The sequence below is a fragment of the Danio rerio genome, chromosome 20 (assembly GCF_052040795.2).
Source record: "Danio rerio strain M-AB ecotype USA chromosome 20, GRCz13ab, whole genome shotgun sequence".
NCBI lineage: Eukaryota > Metazoa > Chordata > Actinopteri > Cypriniformes > Danionidae > Danio > Danio rerio.
The window spans coordinates 324,747-347,695 of NC_141040.1; the positions used below are offsets into that span (position 1 = coordinate 324,747).

The 22,949-nt window shown below is 39.0% G+C and overlaps 2 protein-coding genes across 3 annotated transcripts; one reads left to right on the forward strand and one right to left on the reverse strand.

The window, feature by feature from the left end:
- Positions 1–563: 563 nt before the first annotated feature.
- On the forward strand, positions 564–15,048 carry tube1 (tubulin, epsilon 1). The gene is made up of 13 exons (NM_200985.3): positions 564–814; positions 2,323–2,396; positions 2,956–3,008; positions 3,084–3,138; positions 3,597–3,712; positions 7,010–7,131; positions 7,213–7,400; positions 8,583–8,755; positions 8,830–8,970; positions 9,489–9,629; positions 10,187–10,361; positions 11,712–11,864; positions 14,615–15,048. The coding sequence occupies exons 1-12, from the start codon at positions 790–792 to the stop codon at positions 11,859–11,861; spliced, it is 1,413 nt and encodes a 470-aa protein (NP_957279.3). The 5' UTR covers positions 564–789; the 3' UTR covers positions 11,862–11,864; positions 14,615–15,048.
- Positions 12,629–22,467, reverse strand: ccn6 (cellular communication network factor 6). 2 transcript variants are annotated; one of them, XM_087297880.1, is made up of 5 exons: positions 22,332–22,467; positions 17,908–18,160; positions 16,668–16,907; positions 15,062–15,234; positions 12,629–14,892 (listed from the first exon to the last, which is right to left on the reverse strand). In XM_087297880.1, the coding sequence occupies exons 1-5, from the start codon at positions 22,377–22,379 to the stop codon at positions 14,611–14,613; spliced, it is 996 nt and encodes a 331-aa protein (XP_087154006.1). In that variant the 5' UTR covers positions 22,380–22,467; the 3' UTR covers positions 12,629–14,610.
- Between the last annotated feature and the right edge of the window lie 482 nt (positions 22,468–22,949).

Below are 22,949 nucleotides of genomic sequence, written 5' to 3' on the forward strand. Positions count from 1 at the left end.
GAAAAGCACTCAAAACGAATACAATAACACAACCTTTAATGTGTGTACTCTGTTGTCTCTAAATCACTGTTGTCTATTTTGTTTTGCCCCTAATTTCTTTATATTATATCTATCCTCAAATCAGAGAACCATGAGATTTCTTTGTTTTGATTTCGGTAGTTTTTTCCTCGTTTTTTTCTTTACTGGTATCATTGTAAGTAATCTAATGAATAATATTGTAACTGATGTGCTCCAAATGTATGCATCTATCATACAATCTATTCAATAATTCATTCATTAATTTTCTTTTCGGCTTAGTCCCTTTCTGTTCTATAATATACAAATAAAATGACATTAGCTATACGTAAAGATTACCATTTAAATGATGAGTTTAGTTATTGTTAAAGAGTACAGAAGCTAGAAGGCCTGAGTATGTACATGTGTGGTTAAAATCATACATCTAAAGGAAAACGGCAGGAGGAAAAAACTACATACACAACATCCTTGCGCGCTGTAATAACACGTCATCAATCAGCGACGCATGGTTTTGATTTCAACGCGCGAAACGGAAACTAACTGTTTCCATAGCAAACAGCAACGACAACATTGGCAAAATAGCGACAACTCAACCGTACAAATGGACGGTGTTTAGAAGCTCTTGTGAAGATGCCAGACGCCGCTTAGAACCAAGACGAGGAAAAAGACACTGCTGAGATGGCGATGTAACTTAACCAATGTCAGTTGAACTAAAATGGTGTAAACCACTGATCTCCGACTTGTCTGTTATAGATGAGTGTGTAAAATAAAGAGATGACGCAGTCTGTCGTAGTCCAAGGTAAGAGAGTTTACAGCATTGTTCACAGTCTGTTAAACAGTGCTAATGTGGTTTTAAAGTCATATTTAACGTTACATGTGATTTCAGACCGAATATTCAGTGTAAACAATATAGGGAGCCCGTCACGAGTTGTAAATGTTCATAACTAAAAGAATATAAAGGCAACTTTACCTCAGTTCATTGGGGTCTGCCTGATTTAACACAATATTTAAAATATGTGACAGAAATAACTAATTATTATCATTTATTGATGCGTCAAGTAAATATTTTATTCTGCTGGGCAACCAAGAAAACCCGTAGCGTTTAACCCTATAAAAGTCTGACATTTTATTCCTAATGGTCTAAAAAAAGAAATAAAATGATTAAATTTGGCTTGGTGAAACCTGCAGAAACCCTGAATTTAGTCGTTCCATCTGTCCCTGTTAAACTTGGTCTACTTGTATACTCAGTTTATAAATTGTAATATTCACTGTTTAAACCCTTTCTTACTGTTATTGGGAAATGTACTCTTTTACTGACTATCCAAAGGCTATCCAACCAAGAGGATTAAACATATATACATTTAATGTATTTACTTATACTGTAAACAAGATTTCACATTCATACATTTAAATTTACTAATAATTATGTTTTTTTTTTTTTTTTGGCTGAATTATGCTTATATTTTACCTTTATCAGAGACTCTTAAAACAAGAAAGCCTTACACACAAAATTTGGTCTTTGGGGGGGAAATCTAGACTAAAATATAGTACTTGGTGTAACTAAAAAAATGAAATCAGTTAAACACATGCATTAATCACTGCTAAAATTGTCAAACAAATAAATTTGTTGCCATACACTCAAAAATGAGTTTAAACAACGCAATTCTTCTTTTTGTGGGGAGGGGGACTTAATCTTTTTATGTTTAATACACTTAAATTTGCAAAAACAACAATTTGTGTTGGGACAACATGAAGGGATTGTCTAGAACTCAGCTTTTTTATACAGTGTTTTATTTCCCTTTAAATGGACAGGGCTGCACGGCATTGAAAAAATCTCGTACTGCAATATTTAGTTTTATTGCAATATATATTGTGATATGAATATAAATTGAACAGCTCTATTTGAAAAGATTTCATTCATTTAGATGGACTGAAATGATCAAATCTTAGTCTACATCTGCATTAAATATAACAAATTACAAGCATCTATAAATCCGACAGAGCGAAATAAAAGTAATAAATACAGCACTTTTTGTTTTTTCTGGTCAGTCCAACAGTATTCACAGTACAGAAACTGAACAATCAAAGGTAAATTAGCATGTTCATCCTTGTGTAAAGGATTTTTTCTTTATCTTTTAATCTTTAATAAATAATCTATTTAATACTGCGATGTGACTATTGTGGAATCGCACATTATTATTATTATTATTATCATCACACATATCGATGTATTGTTCAGTCCATGATGATTATCTCTGTGTCAGTGTTGAATCTTTATTTTCCCCTTTTCTTTCTTCTGTCTTTAAGTTGGTCAGTGTGGGAATCAGGTGGGCTGCCGCTTCTGGGATCTCGCACTCAGAGAACATGCACACGTGAATCAAGTGAGAAACATCACACCACACATATGCCATTTAAACCATTATATCTAGTTCCTGTTGCAGGCAACTACTACAGGTTACATGTAGGCTGAACTGAGTATTAAAGCATGAATATGTTAACCAGAAGATTAGTTCAGTTCAATTTCTAGAAAACAAAATAATACATTCTAATCCCTCCTATATTGCACTGTGTTGCCTTTTAGAGCATCAGAGATTAAAAACAAAGTGTTATTGCTGATAAAACACAGCGGTCTGATTTATACACAGAACCTTCCTAAAGGTGAACATATTTTTAATTAGCTTATTAATGATTATGGCTCATACAGTGATTTAAAGTGGTCCAATTAAGTCAATATGTAAGTTAAATATGTTTGTTTAGGGGGTGACACGGTGGCTCAGTGGCCTCACAGCTAGATAGTCGCTGGTTCAAGCCTCGGCTGGGTCAGTTAGTGTTTCTGAGTTTGCATGTTCTCCCCGTGTTGACTTGGGTCCAAACACATGCGCTATAGGAGAGCCACTGTGCTGCCCTGTCTGGTGTTCAATCGTGTTTCCCCCTCTGCAGATGGGAGTTTATGATGATGCGCTGAGCAGCTTCTTTAGGAACGTTGACCAGAGGTAGCTTATCTTTCTTCTTCACTCCATGTCTATGTCCTATGCTCTCTTGAATTATTGTGTGTGCTTTATTTATAGGAGAGGGTACGGAGCAGAGGCAACCGGCGGCAAGATCACAGCTCTGAAGGCCAGGGTGAGCGACGTGATGAATTTAGAGCATGGAAACAGCAGCCTATATTCTGCCATGTGTGGATGTATTGTGTGTCAGTTTGAGATATGTGTGCAGTTCAGCACAGACGGGCACACAGTGTTCATGAAGGAACACTCCACTTATTTTAGAAATAGGCTCATTTTACAAGTCACCTACAGTTATACAGCAGAGTTTTACCATCTTCCTAAATATATGTAGCTAAACAGATTATACTAGTTTTCAACCATGTGCAGGAATCATCACATTTACTTGATAACAATATATCATCACATCCAGGAATGAAAATCAAGATGCTAACTCCTACATCAGTATACAGTACACAGTCTTTGGTTGATGAATTAGTCAGGTACTCCAGAAGATGATGATGCTTTATCAGAACAACAGAAATCGATGCTTAATTTCCACCATGATAGATAAACCGCTGTATGTTTGTTTTTCAGGCCGTGTTAGTGGATATGGAGGAGGGAGTGCTTGGAGGGATTCTGCAGGGGCCGTTGCGTTCTCTCTTCAGCAGCGCACAGCTCATAAGCGATGTCTCTGGTTCAGGGAATAACTGGTGAGAGTCTGTTTACGTGCAAACTCCGTTCAGTGTGGATGTCCGCTTTGCTTTTGATGTGTTCAAAAAAAAACCTTACAGGTACAGATAGCTGACGAGACCTGCTGGTTTATATGGGAGTCCATGGCCATGTTTTTTTGTGACTAGAAATCGCCTACTACTCGAGTATGTACTACATCTGAGTTTGAATTTACTACATGACTGTTAGAAAAGTACATAGTATATAATACTACCATCTACCATATGTCATTATTAGATGACCTACATGCGTTAGTTGCATCGCTTCAATCCTGTTCATGAGTTTTCCAGCATAGTGGCATCATGGGACAGTATGGTGTTCATTGGATCTGCTAATCCCCAAAGGCTCTCTTCTGTTACCTGTATGCTGCAACCTGATTTCTGCATGTGCCTACTGTTTTTGTACTAATCGCTTCATCCACAAGGTGGCAACATTGGTAAATTTGTACAGTTTAAAAAATAAATGAAATCAACAGAACATCCAAACTAACTGAGCGCTTCTCCAATGATTTAAGTCTGGAGTAAGGATTGGGAAACTCATTGGCTGAGTGCTCAAATGTGGCACTGTTGATTTTTCTGATTTTTCCACTGAAAGGCTCTGCATGCTTCCCACAGGCCGTGGAATTTCTGGAATATGCTGGAATTTTAAATGTCTGTTGTACACATTGGGATTCAGGAAAATGTGTATATTTCTGTCCAGGTCATGGAATTTGTAAATGTATATAAAATATATGTAACACTGTCACCTCACCACAACAAGGTCCCTCTTGTCCCCTTTAGGTCAATATTATTCGCCCCTTCAGCAATATTAGTGTTAGATTATCTCCAGAACAAACCATGGTTATACAATGATTAATTACCTAATTACCCTAACTTTACCCTAATTACCCTAGTGAAGTCTTTACATGTCACTTTAAGCTGAATACTAGTGTCTTGAAGAATATCTAGTCTAATATTATGTGCTGTCATCATGGAGAAGAGAAAATAAATCAGTTATTAGAAATCAGTTATTAAAACTATATATATATATATATATATATATATATATATATATATATATATATATGTAATCTTGAAGTAACACAGAACCAAAGAAAGGAAAAAGTATTAATTTATGTTGACTGAAATTTATATTTGCAATATCTATTTGACTTTATCGATAAAGAATACTTCATACTGAAATAAACTGATTAGTGAAGTGTTCTGCGGCATTTTACACCCATGTTGTGCATTGGAAATGGTTCTCCTGGTGCGTCAGGCCTTAACCTGCCCTTTTTTCACACTTTAACACTTTTAATGTTTTTCTTTTGATTTGACATGATTTATGTAGTCACAGAGACCACCCTTTGGCCAGGAGGCATCTAAATATCAGGTGTAAACCAGTCCTGGTATTATTCCTCATCTGTTCAACACACCCATGTTTTTGATACCTCAGAAGCTCTCTGGATGTCCTCAAGGCATGTTACCAAACAGTCACACTTCATGCTTTTTGACTGTTCAAGTGTTTCAGTGCTCAAACTTAATTACCTGTCATCTTTCTAGACAAGGGTCAAATCATTTTTTGATTTTGATCAAAATGACAGCAGCAAGTCATAACCTCAGGCCAAAGATGAGTCTGATATCGTCACGCTGACTCGCATTTGTGTGGTTTAAAAACGCCAAATCATTTAGAAGGGTTTATTGTTAGCCCTGGTTCGTGTACATATAAAAGTGAAATACATGTTGAAACTAATTATTATGGCATTTTAAAAGGTCTTTTCCAGACATTGAAAGTCAGGGAATTTTTATCTATTTTTCATGGAAATCGTGGGATATTTGTTTGTTATTTTAAACTCTTTTACCTCAGGACTGATTGGTCTCTATAACTTATATAAATGCAACACTGGTAGTGAGAGAGAAGTGTGTCTTAACCCTATAAATATAACTGATCTAAATAAAGAAAACTGTTCAAATGTCTTCAATGATAACATTGGAAAAATCATGAAAAAAGGACCATTTTATTGATTGATTTGTCAAATGCAGCTTTGTTCAAATAGGCTTTGTCTAAATTTGCATTTCAATAATATCACATGAGGCGTCTAAAGCTAGCCACACACCTCAGGAGAATTTTATAATTAAATATATTATTTTATTTATTTATTTTATTGCATTAAATTCAGCTATTTTCAGCTAACAATTCTGGAGGGATTACTCAAACACAACAGGTGCCTGTATTTCTATGCATTATAGGTGATGGAAATTCAGGTTAATTACAGTGAAAGTCAGGGAATTTGATATTTGGCTCTGAGTGAAATCTAGTTTAAGTTTAAAGGTTGACACCCAGTGGTTGAACTAGGTATTGCATTCCAAATTCAAAACACGTCTGACTGATTCATCTGAACTGCACACAAATTACAACAACAACAAGAGTGAGTCTGCCTGACTATTGAACCAACACCAAGTCTTATATGAGTGACGACACATAATAAATGAATATTTCCATCTTAAAATTAATTTTTGTCATAACCGTTACCTCAGGTGCTGATTATGTGCGTTATTCAGTGTTATATGCTACCAATGCTAATTTCAACACTACGTTACATTTACTGAAAGCGGAAGCAGACAGATTACCTCAGACCATGAAAATAAACGTATAGTTTGAAATTGAATGTTAGAGCCAACTCAGCATGTGTTTATAATATTAAAGGTTTAATATGTTTTACGTACACTCAGTCTTACCATTGTGTTCATTCTGAGTAGCTGTATTTGAATCATTCTGTTGAGTTGTCTCTGGTGCAGACAAATTGTTTGTTGCTGGAATCGTGTTTGCATTGCATGTTGTTCGGACACGGTATTACAATGTAACCTGCCTGGCTAATGTTTACATTTTTAATATTTATAATAATCGTGGTTTATAAATCACCTTGTGGATTTTTATAACTCTAAATCTGCTGTCCTCCAGAGGTCGCATTTTGGGCGACATGCATTGAGGCAGCGTTCAAGACTGAAATTAAATGCTCTGTTTTCCACCAAGGCAACCTGGAGCTCTGAGATATAATTGGCTGAACTGGCAGTGGGCTAGTTATAGAGACCAAAACAAAGACCGAGGCTCCGGCACGTAACTCACTCAATGAATGTCTGACTTCAGCATTGTTTTTCAGATAATCAAATATGTTCACTTAGCAAGTTTCTGAAATATCTGCAAACATATGGTTTATCTGTGCTTTAGAAGAGTCAAAAAGGTGATTAATAATATGTGCTGATCATTGATTGGTAGTGTGATTGGTTTGTGTCCCCTAGGGCAGTCGGGCACCACACATATGGTTTGGCCTACAGAGAGCAGATCGTGGATCAGGTTCGCAAGGCTGCAGAACACTGTGACTGCCTTCAGTGCTTCTTCCTTATTCACTCCATGGGGGGAGGTGAGCTTCGGTTCTTTATCATGTCACCTGTGTGGTGATTGAGGAACATGAAGTGTACTAAGCATGCGTTTGTGTGTTTAGGAACTGGTTCAGGGTTAGGCACGTTTGTGTTGAAGCTTCTAGAAGAGGAGTTCCCCGAGGTGTATCGGATCGTGACCTCCGTTTACCCCACTGCAGAAGATGATGTCATCACTTCTCCTTACAACAGCGTCCTAGCCATGAAAGAACTCACAGAACATGCAGACTGCGTCCTGCCGGTCGACAACCAGGTATTGAAGCTTGTTATGTAAAACTAAATAATTTTATTCTCTTTTCTTGCAATGGAAAAAAACTGCCTGAAGGTTTTTAAGGATGAATTTAGTATTAAAGTAACATAAAAAAGAGGTCTTTAGATATTAGTATCAATCTGTTAATCTGAAGGATATTTATAAGCTAGTGTGCTACAAAACTGTGACAAAATATAGCATTTAGAAGATATAAACATCAAATACTTGTAGTTTGTCACTTCCGCCAAAACGGATCAATGTTTTTTTTATTATTATGTAAAATACACTAACTTCAGTGTCAGAAGGTGGATTTCTCTGCTGGATCATCTGCTGATCTGCATCCCAATCATCACCAATACTGCAGAAGACCTACTGGAACCAGCATGGACCAAGATTCACATAGAAATCAGTCAAGTTTGGTGAAGGAGACATCATGGTTTGGGGTTCATTCAGTATGGAGAGATCTGCAGAGTGGATGATCAACATCAACAGCCTGAGGTATCAAGACATCTGTGCTGCCCATTACATTACAAACCACAGGAGAGGGACAATTCTCCAGCAGGATAGCGCTCCTGCTCATACTTCAGCCTCCACATCAAAGATCCTGACAGCAGAGAGTGCTCCAGGATTGGCCAGCCCAGTCACCAGACATCAACAATATTGAGCTGATGAAGGAGGAGGTGTTGAAGATGAACACAAAGACTCTTGATGAACTCTGAAGGCTTTCTTCTTCATTCCAGATGACTTTATTAATCAGTGATGTGAGTCATGTCAGAGATGTATAGATGCAGTCCTCCAAGCTCATGATGGAGTCAGACACAATCTTCATTCTGTCTCCACTGCAGCAGGACTTTATATTCTATACTGGACATTATTTCTGTTCAGTGATGAGACTTTCGTCTGAGCAGAGTCAGAGCGCACTGTCCTCATCAAATCAGTCAACATCAAGACATGATCAGATTTATTGAGCTCAAATCAGCAAAATCTAGAGGCCTTCGCCTTTCATAGAGACACTTCTGACACCAAATCACCAACTAGAAGAGCTGTTATTATCTGCTGTTCATAAAACCTGTTGACAATGCATTTGTCCGGTAGTGTAGTACTTTTTGTTTTTTCATAGTTTTGAAATAACCTGAAGGTAAATAATCTTGATGATTTCTGTTCTTGTTTCTGCTGTTGTTCTAGTCTCTGGTTGATATTGTCGGTAAGATAAAACACATGTCCAACACTGGCAAACCAGGCTGTGCTATCAAGAAGGACAGTACCATCATCTCTGGACAAGGAGGGGTGGTGAAGGTGGAGAAGCCCTTTGATGCCATGAACAACATTGTGGCCAATCTGCTTCTTAATATTACCAGGTGCTAAATCCTCTGCTAATACATTTTCTACTAAATAGAGATGTGATCACTCATATAGTTGTTTTTATTCTTAGTTCAGCGCGGTTTGAGGGCTCTCTCAACATGGATCTGAATGAGATAGCCATGAACCTGGTCCCTTTCCCACGTTTACACTACCTTGTGTCCAGCCTGACTCCTCTCTACACACTCGCTGATGTCAGTGTGCCACCCCGCAGGTACATTTGCAGTCAATCGTTTATGCAGGGGGAAAGTACTGGGAATTTACCCCTAAAAAAAGAGCGGAAACTGTAGAGCAAAGCAGATTATATTTCCTGTTTCCAATTATGTTTGATTGGAAACTGTGAAACCATTGAGATCTCATTTAAGGCTAGGACACACCAAGCCAACAGCTACTAGTGCAGACAAAACTGTACTGTCGCCTCATGTTGCCATCCAGTAGCTCAGAGTTTGGAATATTTTCCATTCATTTCATCATTGAGGATTAAAAAAACTATAAAAATGTATAAAAACCTCGTTCTCGCGAACCCAATCTAGTGTCTCATCACATCTCATGAAGAAAGTGTCTGGTCAGACGTCTACTAACTGCCCATCGGCTTGGTATGACCTGGCCTTTGAGTTGGACTCTGCAGGGAAGAGACCCTAAAGGACTTGATGAACAGTTGAACAGTCCTGACACAGAACTGAGGTGCACACACACCAGGAGAAAACTCCTAGCTAATGCTGTTTTCTGTAGGCTGGATCAGATGTTCTCGGATGCGTTCAGTAAGGAGCATCAGCTGATCAGAGCCGACCCCAAACACAACCTGTATCTGGCCTGTGCACTCATGCTGCGTGGAAACGTTCAGCTGTCGGACCTGCGGCGGAACATTGAGAGGTTCGTCTTGTTTAGAATGTTTACGCCATATCAGTGTTTACAGATCCGGAGTGGTCAGCTCTTAAACACAAAGTCAGATCAGGTATAATTAAGTGTTAAATGTTTTGAGATTGCATCAGTGAATGTAGATAAAGAGGCAGTCAGAAAGTTCATTATTAAATTAACAGAGGAAACCTTGAAAATTAAAGGTTCCATGAAATTCAAATGTATTGTTTTAGATATTAGCGTCAGTATTGATAGTTTTAAGATATCTATAAGCTAGTGTGCTTCAATACAGTGGCAACATTTGCGTTTAGAAGAGGATATTTCTAGAAGATAATTGATCATATTTGACTGTTAATATGGCTATGAATTGCATCTTCAATAGAGAGGTGGATTATGTCTTTATGCACACGTGAGTCTTAAATTAAAGTGTTCCCTAATCATTCTTAGCAAAGTGTTAAATGTATAATCACTGAATTAAATCGATCTAAATCTTGAATATTCTACAGGATATCCCTGGTAAAGAAGCCATCTTCTGATTGCAAGATCTTCCTAATCTTTTTTTTTTTTCCTAGGCTGAGGCCCACCCTGCCGTTTGTCCCATGGAATCAGGAAGGATGGAAGACCAGCCTGTGTTCTGTCCCACCTGTGGGTCACTCACATTCTCTGCTGGCCTTAGCCAACAACACTTGTGTGAAGTCCACCTTTTCTGAACTGAGGGAACGCTTTATGAAGCTCTACCGCAGGAAGGTATACCCTAAAGCACCTCTCTATATACATTATACTGTGATGATTCCCTTTTGTTGATTATGACTTCATCTGTTGAACAATTGAACAGTCCTGTCACCCTTGATTAAGTTAAAGGGGAGCTATTATGCAGAAATCACTTTTATAAGGGGTTTAAACTCAAATGTGTCTGAATATATCAGCAATGGTAAACATGTATTAATTGTGTTTGTTATAATCAGACTAGATATAATTAGTCTGCAGAAACACTGTGATTGACATTTTCCCTTTGTACGTGTCATCAGAGGGGGAAAGACCCCCCCACTACTCACCATCTCTCCCTCATTAGCATAAAACGTCAGTCTTGTTTATGAATCTGCCACTATACTGACACACAGGCATTTATATCTCCACCCTCTTCTGAGAAGAGCACAATCTCATTTGCATTTAAAGCAACAGTCACCAAAACACCACAGCATTAGTATCAAAGCCTGAAAGGGTCAGTTTTAGAGAGTTGTAAAACATTATCTGTGTGGTGTTTAGAGCTGAAATTTCCCTACACACTCTAGAGACATCAGAGACCTATTTTGCATATGGTAAATAGGGCATAATAGGTCTCCTTTGAAGCTGTTTTGATGCTCATGTAAATTGTAAATGATAGCACCAGAGGAAAATCACTGAGGTCATTATAGCTGTAGTATTTTGTGTAATGTTCCACAAATTAGGGATGGGCAATATGACAGTAATCTCATATCCTGACAACTATATAAGTCACAATATAGTACATTTTCAGTCAATTAATATTTATATACATATTGACCACATGAAAGGGACTATTTCAGGTTTTTACAGTTTAAATCTTATACTCAGATGTACTCGTTCATATTTTTACTTTATGTAGAGCTATTTGGAGCACTTACTGATGGATTTATTTTATGGATGCTATTTGTTTGGTTACTGATGGAAAAAATATGAAATAAATATGAATAAACTACAAAACAAAACAGAGATTCATTTCAAAAACGAATGATTACATGCTCAACACAAAATACTACAATAAAATGCTAAATATAAACCACTCTGACACTGAGCTGTTATTCACGATTTTGATCATAAATATAATAAAAAAGTATTGCAGTAAACAATGCATGTTGTTTTATATATATATATATATATATATATATATATATATATATATATATATATATATATATATATATATATATATATAACAACATGCATTGTTTATATATATATATAGTCATATTGAACAGCTCTGTCACAGATTATGGAATGTTGATATATTCTTGTGCACGGTGCAGATATTCTGAAGCTCTGTATGTTAATGGTGTTTGTTGTGCCCCTACCCCACAGGCTCATTTGCATCATTATCTAGCCGTTGATGGCATGGAGCAGTCTGGATTCACTGAAGCGCTGTCATCAATCTCAACACTTATTGAAGACTACACACACCTGGAAAGCCCTCTCATGCCCAATGCCCCCAGACTCACCATGGCCACCTGACCTGTGTGTATATTAGACATTTCTTATCCATCTACCTATATCTGAGTAATCGAGGAAGTGAATTTACTTCACTTTGCAGATTAATAATGATTTGATCAGCTGAAGTTTGAAGAACCACGCTGTTTTAATCTTCTAAGCAAGGAATATTATGCGGTCCTGGTGACATCTTGTGGATGGACAATGTCAACTGTCTTTGACTAATAGACGCCACCGCACTGTCTCTCAGAAATTGTAAATATTTTCAAATAGGCACCATTATAAATAAACTGCATAGTTGCAATCTAAACAACTACATTCTCCACTAAAAAAGCATTAAAAGTACATTGTGTTGTCCAATAGCTGCAATATTTATCAAACTGTAAAGTGTCCTCTTGTCGCTGTGTGTGGGCGGAGTAATACAGAAGAGTGAGGAGGCTGTACAAATGCTGTTATTGCGGGATATCGAACGGCTATCAGCCAATCAAATTCAAGAACCAGATAGGACTGTTGTGTGTTTATATTTATATATATATATATATATATATATATATATATATATATATATATATATATATATATATATATATATATAAATGAGCAATATCACACAAGTAGCAGTGCAATATGGCTGTATATCAGCACTGGTGGGAGGCGTGCGTGGCCTGGTGCCTTATTGTCCCACTAGTGCTGATATACAGCCATATGGCACTGCTACGAGTGTGATATTTTGTTTATACAACATTTGACAGCATAATCGTCTATATAAATAATAAAATCAAACACGGAGAGTCTAAAAACCCTTTTTATTAGGAACTTTCCTCCGCCATTCATTCACATCTGCAGCTGACGTCAAAACAGCAGAAGCCTTTACTCATTCACCAACGCCACTGTAGAGCTAGTGTTGGAATGATTCTCTAGCGTAATGTCTAAAGTGATGACAAAACTGCTCATTTTGCTCACACTTTAAGATTATAAGGCTGAACGTGTCATGAAATGCCATCCATCCACAGAGATCTCTTCTTACAGTGTTACAGTCTACAGTATTTCTCTGTTGCAATCAGGACATCACAATATATAACCCCGAAAAAAGCAACGCATTCACTACTAGACTGCTGCTGTGTTCGCGATAAGGAAAAACGATAGACACCTGCAGACTTTGCTTCTTTCTTTCTGCCAACACAACATACACATTCCTGATATGCCAGCAAATCGTTATAAATACAGCACTACAGCATACAAAAGAGAGAGATCAACTAAGAATGCAGACCCGCCAACATGTCTCTGAAAATCCGAGAGACCCGGGGGATAGGATGCAGCAGGTTTTGGGCGGTCACTGCGATTGGGTACTGTACCAAAGTTGGCAGCCCAGGGGTGTTTACAGACTGTACCAAAAAGGGGGGTGGGTGAAATTACGGGAGTTTTCCGGAAGAAATAAAAAACGGGATTGTCGCGGGAGATTGGTCTGAAATATGGGATACTCCCATAAAAACAGAAGTCTTGGCAGGTATGGTAACTTACCAGTTTATTCATGATTTGACCAGCTATAGTTAGAAATCAGACTGTAATATCTTTTAAGCGTAAAGGCTTATTATGTGGTTCTGTCACCATCTTGTGGATGGAAAACATCAACCGTCTTTAATCTACTACACTATGGCAGGCTAATGGCTACCAACGAGCTCTCTCAGAAATGGTAAATATTTTAAATAGGCACTGTTCTTATAAATAAACTGCATAGTTGCAATCTAAACAACTACATTCTCCAGTAAAAAGCCTCAAAAGCACATTATGTTGTCAAAAGCAGTAATATTTGTCAAACTGTAGCGGTATGTGGGCGGAGTAATACACAAAGGTGAAGGGTGAAGAGGCCTATCAGCCTATCAGATTCAAGAACCAGACAGAACTGTTGTATAAATACATATACATACATACATACACATATATAAATATATATTTATGAATTGATTTTGTGTATTTATGAACTGTATTGTGAATTTAACAATTGGATTTTAGACAGTTCTGGCTCCATAATTCGTTTCCAAACAAATCTCCCCCTTCTCGCTGTGCTCCAAACATCAGCATAAAACACGCTGTTAGTTGCTCATTTGTGGCCAAAACATTTCCTACACAAACAGCTGAACACACACAAATTTATACAAGGTTGATTTCATTAGAATGCCAGAACTCCAGTACACACCATTTCATTAAGGAATGATATGGCGAGTGAATTAAAATAACACACACACACACACACACACCATATTTACAGTCCATGTAAACCATAAGTTTAAATGAAGTGTTTCTGAACCAGGCCTTTAGGTGTTATAAAAGCGTACAGCTACTTAAATAACTTGATTTTAATACCAGTGAAGGTAACTCTGTCCCAACATGTATTAGGTTTTTTTAAACACTTCAATATTCGTGACAGTACTCTAAAATTAAAGTGCGTTTAAAAAGCACTTGCGTCTTTCCCTTCTTGGTTACAGTATTTTTGGCCGTAGCTGTACATGTATGCTCTGTAGCTGTGTTTCCCAACCCTGTTCCTAAAGGCACACCAACAGTATGACTTGACTTGATCAGTACACATTTTAAACCTCTCCCTACTCAGCAGAACATCAGAATAGACTCCAAAACCTGAAGTTAATGGCTCAGATAAGAGAGACATCCAAAATATGCACTGTTGGTGTGCCTCCAGGAACATGGTTGGGAAACACAGCTCTATATAGCTTATGGTAGGTAAAGCTGAAAACATTGTGTTCTTCCCGTTTGTGTTTTAGATCAAGTGCAGCTCTGAAAACATGTCATCAGCGTTACTGCACTTCCTCTGACACACGCAGGACGTGATCCACTGCATCTTCCAGCGCACATTGGATCCTCCTTTGCAGTGGAACTCGACGTTCACCATTTTGGACTTATTGGGAACGCAGCAGCGCTTGTCTGTGCAGACGCCGCAGTATGTCGGCCGGTGCTTCTTAACGCTGGTGCAGCCGGACAGTGAGAGCTTCTCTGCTTTACTGGCCTGGAATTTGGGTTTGCAGGTTTTCCCTTTTGGCATCTATGCAGGACAGAGAGGAGTTTCAGTACAATCATTTAACTCCAAATGATCAACTAGAAGTCGAGTTATTATGTGTTGCTCTTACGGCTGGGATCCACCACTAGACTTTTCTCAGGCAGTGTGTATTAAATGCCGGTTTGGCTGTGTTTAACATGGGCTGTTCTCTTACCTTCAGTCTCTTTAGGGTGTTTTTATCACACGGCCGGAGCAGGCAGAGTCGGCGCTCTTTTCTCATCTCACACTTGCTGTTGTCGTTGTTGACTCGCACAGAGATGCCGATGCCGCAGGATCGTGAACAGGGCGACCAGGCTGTGGTTTGGACCAAACAGTTCTTCTTCCAGGCTAAAGGAGGATCCCTGTAAGCTTTCAGTGTTACAGTCACAGAGCATCACGTCATCCCACAGCAGCACACATCCAAACATCTGCCCTCACCCTAGACTTCACATACTGACCGGAACGGGGAACTGATGAGGACTTTCAATTATTGATCTGTCACAGAGAGCTGTTAGCACAGCAGTTTGTAAAGACCAGAAGGCAAGTTTATCACAGGCTTTCTTAGCAATTTCCATGAGGATTTCTTTCAAGAGTTCACACTTAGCTGATGATTTATAAGCTTGTTTGACATGCTGTCCTGATAGAGACCCTTGAGCTAAAGGGATCACCTAGTCCTGGGCTCCCTCCCGTTCGCAGAGCTCAGGTAGATCTCAAAAACTCCCTGACTGAAGTGGCTAAGGTAAACTACTTTGAGAAGGAAGGAAGCTAGACAGAGTGCCTGATCTGCTTAGTCTGATGCATATCTTTGGATAGTGGGATGAAACCGGAGAACCCTGGGAAAGCCCACACGGACACTAGGAGAACATACAAACTCCACACAGAATCACCCACCGGCCCGGTGAGGAGCAGAAGCAGCGGCGTTCTTGCTGTGGGGCCAACAGGACCGGCTGTGCCCTGCTAGCTAAATTCATGTGGCTCAAATCTGGCCCACAGTAGCATGGAGTGACAGCACTTGGGCGACAGGCTCACAGCCACTTCGGCCAGAGCTAACAGTGCCAAATAGTTGCCAAAAGTGGCCCACATTTGTTCAAGGATAACTGGGCCATATTTGCCATATCTTCTCTGGGCCACTATAGGCTCAAATCCACAATAGCCAGAGCTTACTGTGCTGAATATTCCCCAAAAGTGGCCCACATATGTCTTAAGATAACTGGGCCACATTTGCACCTACACATGTCAGCCTCTTTAGGTTTAGGACCAGATTAACCTTAAATGACTCGGACACATTTTACCAACTGTGATCCACAAGTGTCCTCCATCATTTGGGCCAAATTGATCATTTTCCACATTAGGTTCACATTCAGATTACATTCTGCATAAGTGCCAAATCTTCGCATTAAATGGACCTTGTATGAATTTGAATCTTTGGCCGCCCTTTGCCATTGTACAGGTGGGCCACTTCAGGCTCACATTCATTCTGTCTGGGCTGAAGGAAGGCCACCAGTGCAGCATGACTGCCTAAAGTGGCCCACATCGGTATGCTGTCTGGGTGGTAAATCATAAGCACGTGATCCTCTTGAAATTAGTTCATGAATAAACTACAGTTAATTAATTTACAATTACATACTGAAACTTTGGTGCAAAATAGTGCCATCAAGCAGAATGACATCAAACATCTCCTCAGAATACAGCGTGCATTCAGAAGCATGTCAAAGTACGTGGCATGTTGTGAATGCTGTTTTTGTTGAATTTAATATTTCAACACACAGGGTCACATTCACCTGACATGGTCCTATAGGTGGTGTCCTGTTGGTTTTTGGGGTTTCGACTGCTCTTGAGTCCTGCTGGTAATTGGCCCTGGAGGGCAGCGGGACTCAGCATTCCTGTGGGCTTTTGGATGAAGGCAGGGGTGCAGCCGATGGATCCAGAAATGCAAGTGCACTTGTAGAGTGGGTTGGGCTGGAAGGCCTGTCCGTTATCATAGTGAGCACCATTCAGGTCACAACCAACCCCCATCAGGTCTGCAAAGAATGTATTTGAGTTAAATTAGTTTAATAACTGCCGGCAACCAATTAAACCCAGCAAACTGACGTACAGCATGACATAAGAAACATCCAAATCAGTTTGATGTCAACATTTCTGTCTATTTGACATCAACACATTGGTTCCCTTTTGAACATCAAAATAATTACGTAAAATGTATTATAATATTAAAAACCTGTATTCATCTGAACGCTTCAAATCCAAATTTACACTAATTTTCTATTCTTACAATGCATGTAAACTACCTTGATGTCAAAACGACTTTAAATTGACATTTAAAATTGATAACAAATGGTCTTGTAATTTGATTTGACTGGGGTTTTTAATGCTAATCTTAAATGCTAATTTGATGGGGTATTTTACATTTAAGTTAGTCAATGTGGTATATGCACAGCCAGCCTGATGTCATGAGAAAGCGTAAGTATTTTACGTTTAGTGGCTAATTCGTATGAATTCGTATGAGTTTAGTCGTACGGAATAGTACGATTTTGAAAAGGAGGCGTAGCTCCTAACCCCACCCCTAAACCCAACCGTCATTGGGGGATGAGCAAATCGTACTAAATTGATATGAATTAGATCGTACGAATTAGCCACTAAATCAAACAGTTCTGTAGTGCTGTGAGATTGTGTTGGCACAGCTAGTGTTTTACAGCCGGTAGTACTAGCAACTCTATTGAAAATACTAGGGGTAAAATAAATTGTCGCTTTAAAGACATGGTGGGGGAAATGTGATTTAATGCAGTGCTCCTTGTCTGGTCTGGTCCACTTCACATCGTATATCAATCAAGCAGTGAAGATCACTGATTTTTAAAGAAGTCAGGTTGTTTTGTAATGGAGTTCACCAAAAGCCCTGCTGCTGACTGGCTGAAAATTAAAAGTCTGTGCATATACCCAATCCACATCAAAATATTCAAGTTTGATGTTGTTTTGAGATCAAGGTGCCTGCTGGTAGGTAGGTAAGTAGATAGGCTCACTCACAAGCACAGATGCCGACCTCATAGCGCGGCTGGTCTTTGGAGAAGTCACAGTACATGCTCTTGTGAGGATCACAGATGTCCCTTTCATTGCACGATTCCCCAATCTGCCGTGCGCATGTTTTGCAGCAGCCACAGCCATCCAAGATGGAGCTGACACCAGGGGCACACAGCGGCCGGACACCACATTTACACGGCCAGCTACAGAACTGCCTTTTATCCGCCGGGCCTGTCCCTTCTCGCCTGCTATCGGCACCCTGTAATGCATGCAGAAATAACACTGAAATTGCAAAATGTTCTGAACTGGAGATCCTCACCTCATCAGGTGTACAACTGCGCTATTAGCTCAGGGATGGGCGAACTTGGTCCTGGCGTGCTACTGTCCTGCCCCAACACTAATCAAACACATCTGAACCAGTGCTAACCAGTGTCTTCAAGAATGTGGCCCAGGGGTTAGCACTGTTGCCTCACAGCAAGAATGTCACCGGTTCAAGTCCTTACCAGGGCAATTGGCATTTCTGTGCAGTTTATAAGGAGTTGTTCTCCTCATGGGTTTCCCCCAGTTCCCTCCCACAGTCCAAAGACATGCGACATAGGTGAATTGACCAAAATAAAATTGTCTTTGTCAGCTGTATATCTCTCCATAACAACTTCTAATTTGTCATTAGCCATAAATTGGCATCAGATCTACCTGAGCTCAAACTCCCCTCTCGCATGCAAACTGGAGGGAGCCCCGGGCTCGAGGATCTTATAAGCTCAGGGCTCTCTCCTGGGACAGCATGCCAAACAAGCTTCATAATCAATCATCAGCTGAGGGTACACTCTTAAAATTACTTGACGTCACAAGTTCAGATTTGGTTGACCAATCAGAAGAAAAAGGACATTTAACCAAAAAACAAAAATCGAGCCAAAATCTCTTTAATTTTATTTTTTTTGTGAGGTTTTTTTTTTTTTTTTTTTTTTAAATATGTCAATTTTCTAGATTCATTCTGCTTAATAAGGTTGCTGTGCTCGACCTAACTCTGTGCTGAGTTACTGTAGTTCACTGGCTCTTTCAGTCAGGTTATAGCAGCAGATCCACATGCAGAGTCTGGCAGAGGACAAACCCAATCCTGATGTGAACAAGCGGCTCCTTTACTCAGCAGCACTGACTGCGCTACTGTTAGACCTGCCTATGGAAGAAAAACATCCACTGCCCTGCTGCATTTACAGTGTCGGCACTTTGCAGAGAGCAAATACACAGCAATGCTCTGATTCAGTCTGAGTTTGTATTCTGCAAAGTCTGCTGAATTTAACACAACATCAAACAAATAGCTCAAAAGGGGCTGGCAATTTTTTAAATTGCCATAGATTCCATGTAGACTTTGGCCGGCTACGACAATTATTCAAGTTGCTTCCGCACCATCTGCATAGTTTTATACTAATTAGCATTATATTAGTGTATAGAAAGTGCTCATGCAGAGGTGTGTGACCTGATTTAGATGCATCATGTGACATTATTGCTACGGCCATTTAGCCAAAGCCTATTTAAAGAAGACACCGTTCTGTGTATCTGTCGTTAAAAGATTTTGCTGTTGAAGAGATTAACAGTTGTTTATTTTCACCACGGTGTCTAGTAATTAAGATGTGTAAATCCGTGTATATTTTCTATTGATATCTCACAGAAATAATTTTTGATTTAGTGGCTAATTCATATTAATGTACTGGGACTTGCTCATCTCCGAATGATGATTGGGTTTAGGGGTGGGGTTTAGTGCCACACGTCCCCTTTAAAATCATACGTTTTCATAACCTGAACTTTCTTTTAACTGAATTCATATGAATTAGCCACTAAACACACAAGGCCATAAGACGTTAGTATTAGGTTAGATTTAGGTCGCCGGCGTCTAAGGACTGTTATTTTGACATCCAATAACGACGTGAAATGACGTTGATATTTGGTTGATTTTAGATTGTTGGAAAATGACCAAAATCCAACATCGTAAACTAACGTCAATTACTGACATTTATTCATCAGGTCTGGCAACCAAAATCCAACATCTGATAGACGTTAAAGTGGTAGCGTCCACACAACATCAAGCTGTAGCATCATTAGACGCTGATATTTGGTTGATTTTAGGTTGCTTTTGAAAGTGTCCAAAAATGTACTCCCTGTCTGACGTTGGGTTCTGATGTCAATCCGATTTTAATTTGCGTACAAAAGGCAATGCCCCACGATGCTGGGATACAGTGTTAATCTGACATCACGTTGACGTCCTGTGCCTGCTGGCAGCTGACAAAATGTAAAATAGTTACGTTTCCTCGTGAGATGAGCCTGATATATTTGCATTAATTCTGATATTTTCACGCAAATATAAAAAAAAAAACGAATTGGTTGAGCAAAAAACAGCCACATACAGTATTTTATCAAGTAAAGGATTGAGGATCTGAGGATTACGTTTGTTTGCTGGTGGAAAAGTGGGAAAGAAATAAAATGACAGTGAGAAATAGCCGAACCATAACAATAGACAAAACAGTGTTAAAAATGCATGGTATAGAAACAATACAGTTTAATAAACGTCAAATTTAAAATCACAAATAAATTCCCTGATACTCCATGACTTGGACACAATATAAATACACTGTGTCTCAAACAAATCCAAGCAGAATTTATTCTGTCAGAATTTTAATACACTTAATTACATTTTGTAATTAGTTGGCAAATAGATTATTATAGAATATTATAGAAATAATGTAGATATGTTATGTTATGTGTATGTTTTCTACCTCGCCTGATTTATATCACCACATTACCTTGTTAAAATACTGACATAACGCTTCAATTTTATTGGTTGCAAACTAAATTAGCATGCACAGAAATACAGCAACGTTTACATATTGGAGTCATTAATTTGCAGAATCCCGGCAATCTGTCAGACAGTTCAATGGGTGTGTGGTGTCTTCTTCAACAGTGGTGATATTTTCAACAGAACGGGCAGTGCATGGAGGACCGCTCCCTGCTACACAACATACTGATCCAGTGTGATCAATTTTCACCAACAAGTAATCCAATGCACCAGTTTTTATTCATAAAGTCACAAACATGAAGCGCTGTAGCCTTAAAGTTCTCGTAAACCTTTGACCAATTAACTTTTAATTAGCGGTGTCTGACACAGATAAAAAATAAATACATCATCCTTACGTCATTGTCAAGGAAAGTAAATAGAAGGATTAAATGCACAGATTGCGCTGTTATTACTGTCAGAGATGCAGTCGTCATTATTCCTGTTGAACAATAAGCAGTCTTATTTTTGAATGATGCACTAATTGTTTGAGACACAGTCTATATCAAAACTTTCCAGACTTCCAATGTCTAGAATAGAGCTTTTGAAATGCCATGATATTCCAGAAATGCCATGACCCATGGGAACACTGATACTATGATCCAAGTGTCAGAGATTTGACCAAAGACAGGCAAATTAAAATCAAGAAAAAACAGTTTAAGTTTATTCCTTTATGTCATTAGTCTAGTGTCTATAATCGCATGGACTACATCATCAAACTAAGGCTGTCATGTTTCTATACTTTAGGGTCTGCTGCAGGCCTGTCTCTTTCACACAAGGGTCAGAGGTCAAAACCAAAAAATCTTACATCTTTCTGTCAAGTTTACAGGACAAGCTAATTTTGTGAGAGAGAAATAACAATAGAAACCAAAGCGAGTTTATAATGTCCGCACTTGAGTCGAAGCCGTCGGACCATAGATTCACGATTAATAGACGCAGCCTTGCATACAAATACGTTGCTCGAAATGCAGCCTCTGAGTTTCTCTGAGTAACTACTTATTTAAAATGAGCTGAAACAACATGATTCTTGAGTGTTTTGGGAAACTTTAAACGTTTTATGTCCAATCCACTTCAATTTGTAAAAACAATTAAGTTAACTTAATCAGTTTGTGTTGGGACAACATGTGTGGAACCCTGCATTTTCTAAAGTGTTGGGAGAACATGTAGGAATTAGGTTAATGTATTAGTTTATTACAAATGTAAGTGGACTGAACATTAAACAAGTACATTATCCCCGCCAATAAACTCTTGGCCAAACTCAAATCCTCCAGATTGTGTTGTTTCAGCTCATTTAGAATAAGCAGTTCAACAAGCGTCTTCAACTTCTTTGTCTTTTAAAATAATTCAGCGTAAGCCCTAAAAGCATGAACACCAGCAGCACAGTCATGAACTAACGTTTTGATTTTACGCGTTCTTTAAGTGCTAATATTAGAATAGGATGCCATGAACTGTGTTACAGTTAGCATCCCAAACAGAATCACTTCAGTAGCGTCTGAGTGCATATTTAAGGCCTGCTACAGGAAGATCAGCCATCGTGGGGGAAACGGGCAGATAAAGATGCTAACGGTTAGTCAAGCTTAATGAGAATGGAATTGGTGGCTCTTACCCGACTCAGAAAGATCAGCAGAAACCAGCACAGTAGTGATAGCATCATACACGGCTTGCAAAGGAGCTCTGCGCACCCAGAATGACTGAAGTACGGAAAGAGGGAAAGCTGGAGAGAGAGAGAGAGCTGACCTGTCTGAAAGAGGTACACAAAGCTCTCCTCTGTCTGTTCTCCAAACACACCTTTCCCCTACAGAACTCACACAGAACTCTATCTCAAATATTCCACCCTCCCTCCACTCCTCTCCTCTCTCTCTCTCTCTGTATGCTGCTGCTGTCACTCCTCACACCTTGCAGTCTTCTGTTTTTAATGGACAGCAAAACATTTTCTTTATGCACATCGTGAAATGCGCAACAGTGTGCCTTTGTAAGTTTATCTCGTTCTGGCAACGGTTTATAGATTAGAAGTCAGCCACAGTTGGTTACTTCATAGTCCTGATTTGTTTTCTCAGTTGTAGCAGTCTGGACTGTTTAATCCAGCTGTAATGTCGTGTATATTCACTTTGTTTAGAATAAAATGTATAAATTTGATCACATTCATTTTCAACTGCTAATTATGTAGCCGGTGTTATTGTCAAATATTGTCTGTAATGTGCAGTGGACGCTGGGCAAGGGAGTT

Coding starts and splice junctions, on each gene's coding strand:
- tube1 (NM_200985.3), top strand. CDS start 790: ATGACGCAGTCTGTCGTAGTCCAAG. Junction 815..2,322: donor GCAGTCTGTCGTAGTCCAAG/GTAAGAGAGTTT, acceptor TCTGTCTTTAAG/TTGGTCAGTGTGGGAATCAG. Junction 3,713..7,009: donor TCTGGTTCAGGGAATAACTG/GTGAGAGTCTGT, acceptor TGTGTCCCCTAG/GGCAGTCGGGCACCACACAT.
- ccn6 (XM_087297880.1), bottom strand. CDS start 22,379: ATGATGCTATCACTACTGTGCTGGTTTCTGCTGATCTTTCTGAGTCGG. Junction 18,161..22,331: donor TGCTGATCTTTCTGAGTCGG/GTAAGAGCCACC, acceptor CATGCATTACAG/GGTGCCGATAGCAGGCGAGA. Junction 14,893..15,061: donor ACACCCTAAAGAGACTGAAG/GTAAGAGAACAG, acceptor TGTCCTGCATAG/ATGCCAAAAGGGAAAACCTG.